Here is a 3377-nt window from a genome sequence, read left to right as displayed (position 1 = left end):
AAGAGAGACAGAGGTTAATAACAGATATGATTCAATGCAGAGAGGTCTATTAATACATAGTGAGTGAGAAAGGTGACTGGAAAGGAAAAACTCAATGCATCATGGAAATCCCCCGGCAGCCTACATCTATTGCAGCATAACAAAGGGAGGATTCAGGGTCACCTGGTCCAGCCCTAACTATATGCTTTAGAAAAAAGGAAAGTTTTAAGCCTAATCTTAAAAGTAGAGATAGTGTCTGTCTCCCGAATCCAAACTGGAAGCTGGTTCCACAGAAGAGGGGCCTGAAAACTGAAGGCTCTCCCTCCCATTCTACTTTTAAATACTCTAGGAACAACAAGTAGGCCTGCAGAGCGAGAGCGGAGCGCTCTAATAGGGTGATATGGTACTACAAGGTCATTAAGATAAGATGGGGCCTGATTATTTAAGACCTTGTATGTGAGGAGCAGGATTTTGAATTCAATTCTGGATTTAACAGGAAGCCAATGAAGGGAAGCCAAAACAGGAGAAATATGCTCTCTCTTTCTAGTCCCTGTCAGGACTCTTGCTGCAGCATTTTGGATTAGCTGAAGGCTTTTCAGTGAGTTTTTTGGACATCCTGATAATAATGAATCACAGTAGTCCAGCCTGGAAGTAATAAATGCATGAACTAGTGTCATTGTATCTGAAATGACAAAGTCTAAAGTCTATTCCATCATGGTGGATGAGGCAAGGGATAAAAAGGCAGAGCAGTTAGCTGTTTGTGTCAGGTACGTGTCAGAGGGGGCAGTGAAGGAGCGTTTCCTTGCACTTGCAGAGATAAAATCATTTGATGCCCAGTCCATTGCAAATGAGATTCAGCAGCAGATCCAAAACTATGGTCTTGCAGAGCTTAAGTGTGTAGCACAAACATATGATGGTGCAGCCGTTATGAGTGGCTCCACTGGAGGTGTACAAGCACATTTTAGAAGGCTCAATCCTGAGGCTATCTATGTGCATTGTTATGCTCATCAACTCAACCTGGTTTTGTGCAATACTTGCAAGGCTGTCCCAGAGGCTGTGGAGCTTTTCAGCTTGTTGGAGTGTGTGTATTCTTTCTTCAGCACCTCCCTAGTCAATCATCATAAGTTCATGGAGACTCAGGCAAAGCTTGGATTGACAAAAACTGAGCTTGTGCAACTTTCAAACACTCGCTGGGCATGTCAGTTGCGATCAATCAGTGCAGTTCTTGAGACATTGCCTGCCATTTTGGAGTGCCTATCTGCAATTGGATCCCCCATAGCTGTTGGTCTCAGAGCAAAGCTCTACAAGTTCTCAGCAGTCTATGCACTACTGATGTTTCAGTCGATTCTGTCTGTAACCGAAGGACTCCACAAATTCCTGCAGAAAGAGACTTTAGACCTGGCAGAAGCTTTTATCTGCAAACAAGCTGTGTGTGACACACTTAAGGGCAAACACTCAGATGCATTTGCTACAGAGCTGTATGAGAAAACCAAGGCCCTGTGTAACACCCACAGTATCCCTGAACCAGGTGCCAAGACAAGGCACAAACAGAGGAAAATGGAGGATTTTGTCCTGGAGGCAACTGTGGGTTCACGCACTGAATTGAACAACTCAGACACATTGAAAAGAGAGTTACTTTTCCCTTGTGTGGATCGGATGGTTGGCGAGCTTGATCAAAGATTTTGCAGTGTAGATGCAGGGCTGCTAAAAGGCGTCCAGGCATGCAGTCCTAAATCTGAGAACTTCTTGAGTGAACCACACTTGAATGAACTTGCAAAGCACTACAGACTTGACCTGAAAAAAGAGGAGGTTCTGGTGGCCAGAAACTTTCTTACCCGGAAAACAGAGGCTGGATGTCCACCCAAAAATATGTTGTCTGTGTACAACCTCCTTGATTCAGACATGTTTCCCTCTCTGAAGGCAACCATCCAAGTTGCCCTAACAGTGCCTGTCAGCAGCTGCTCGTGTGAACGGTCCTTTAGTGCACTGCGTCGGCTGCACTCCTGGCTGCGTCAAACAATGGGTCAGAAAAGACTTCACAGTCTTGCAGTCATGTCTATTGAAAAAGACACGCTTCAGCATCTGAGTCACAACAGAGTGATTGACCGATTTGCCACTCTTAAAAACAGACGTCATTCTTTGATGCTTCCACCCACCAAGTAACTGGTGATTGCAGCCAGAAAAATGTACTTTTTTATTTTCAGTTTTTTTCTTGTTATTGATGCAGCAAACACATTTCCTCTGTTTTTTTGTTGTACTGTATTATAAAGCAGACTGAAATAAAACAATAGATCTATTGGTGGCCTAGGATGTTTAATCTGTCCAAAAAAGTAGGAAAACAATTTCTCAGTCTTTGTTTTCTGTTTGTGAAATTTTGTGCTCATTCACTACGTTCGTTCATGTCGTGTGCATCTCTTGGGGGCTAAGCCCCCCCTGTCCTTAAAACCTAGTGACACCCCTGGTCCCTTTTATTCAAATTTGACACAGATAAAGTTATTTTAAGGAGTATTTTCAGGAGTGGATTAATCCACATTTGATTCACTATTGAGTATTTGATGAACTGAATATGAATAAAATCTATAGTGTTTTCACTGATGTATTCTCTGATAGATTTAAAAAACTAAAAACAAAACAGAATTTGCCTACATGTTAATTTTAAAACCTACACAGTATCAAGAGTTACCCTTTGAGTATTAAGAAAATAAAATGTGTTCAGCTATAAGATGCGGGAGTGTCTATAGTGAGACACAGGGGTGTAATGTGGTGCTTTAAATCGCAGGAACAAACATGATTAACCCTCTGGTGGGTATGCGGTGGGTTATATTTAGGTATAAAGTGTGTTGGGCTTTATTTGAGGGTACATTGGTGTAATGGGAGCTGAATGGGGGGTATATGAGGTATAATGCTGTAATCAGTTCACTGCAGGAGGAAAACCAGTGGAGCTTATTAGCTTCTGCAGAGACAGAGAGAGAGCGCGCCCATGAGCTCGGCGCTCTCTCACAAGACTACTAATCCTGTGCAGCGAGAGCTTTAGGCTTTCAGATGTACACACACACACACGCACACACGTTGTATATATCACCGTGGAGACCTTCACCTGATATAGACACATTGGCAGTGTCCAATATATCTAATTATACCTCAGCATTTTCCTGATAACAGTTTATCAAATGCTAACATGAAACTGATATGAAATCAGCAATAGCGAGAGCCTTCAGAGGATTATCATCTGAATCTGCAGCTTTACGGTGACTTTCAGCGCGCTGTTTGGCTGCCGGGGCCCTCAGCTTTACCGTTTTGGTTCACTGCTCTCAGAGCATCATTTCTGGCTGCAGCAGAAGCTTTGGTTGCTCCGAACAAACATGGCAACAAACAACAAAGCCTCCGAGTTGCGGGAG

The 3377-nt window shown here is 43.1% G+C and overlaps 1 protein-coding gene across 1 annotated transcript; it reads left to right on the top strand.

The window, feature by feature from the left end:
* The first annotated feature begins 676 nt into the window (after positions 1 to 676).
* On the top strand, positions 677 to 2142 carry LOC146618114 (zinc finger MYM-type protein 1-like). Its single transcript, XM_085373559.1, has one exon. It carries the CDS (start codon positions 694 to 696, stop codon positions 2140 to 2142), a length of 1449 nt encoding a protein of 482 aa, XP_085229685.1. The 5' UTR covers positions 677 to 693.
* The last annotated feature ends 1235 nt before the right edge of the window (positions 2143 to 3377 follow it).

This window comes from Diplotaxodon limnothrissa, linkage group LG15, assembly GCF_057381915.1.
Source record: "Diplotaxodon limnothrissa isolate DT_005_m linkage group LG15, D_limnothrissa_male_GT1.1, whole genome shotgun sequence".
In the NCBI taxonomy this organism is placed as follows: Eukaryota; Metazoa; Chordata; class Actinopteri; order Cichliformes; family Cichlidae; genus Diplotaxodon; species Diplotaxodon limnothrissa.
The sequence above is the reverse complement of the archived record's forward strand: the minus strand, read 5'-3'. Positions and strand labels throughout refer to the sequence as shown.

Coding starts and splice junctions, on each gene's coding strand:
- LOC146618114 (XM_085373559.1), top strand. CDS start 694: ATGGTGGATGAGGCAAGGGATAAAAAGGCAGAGCAGTTAGCTGTTTGT.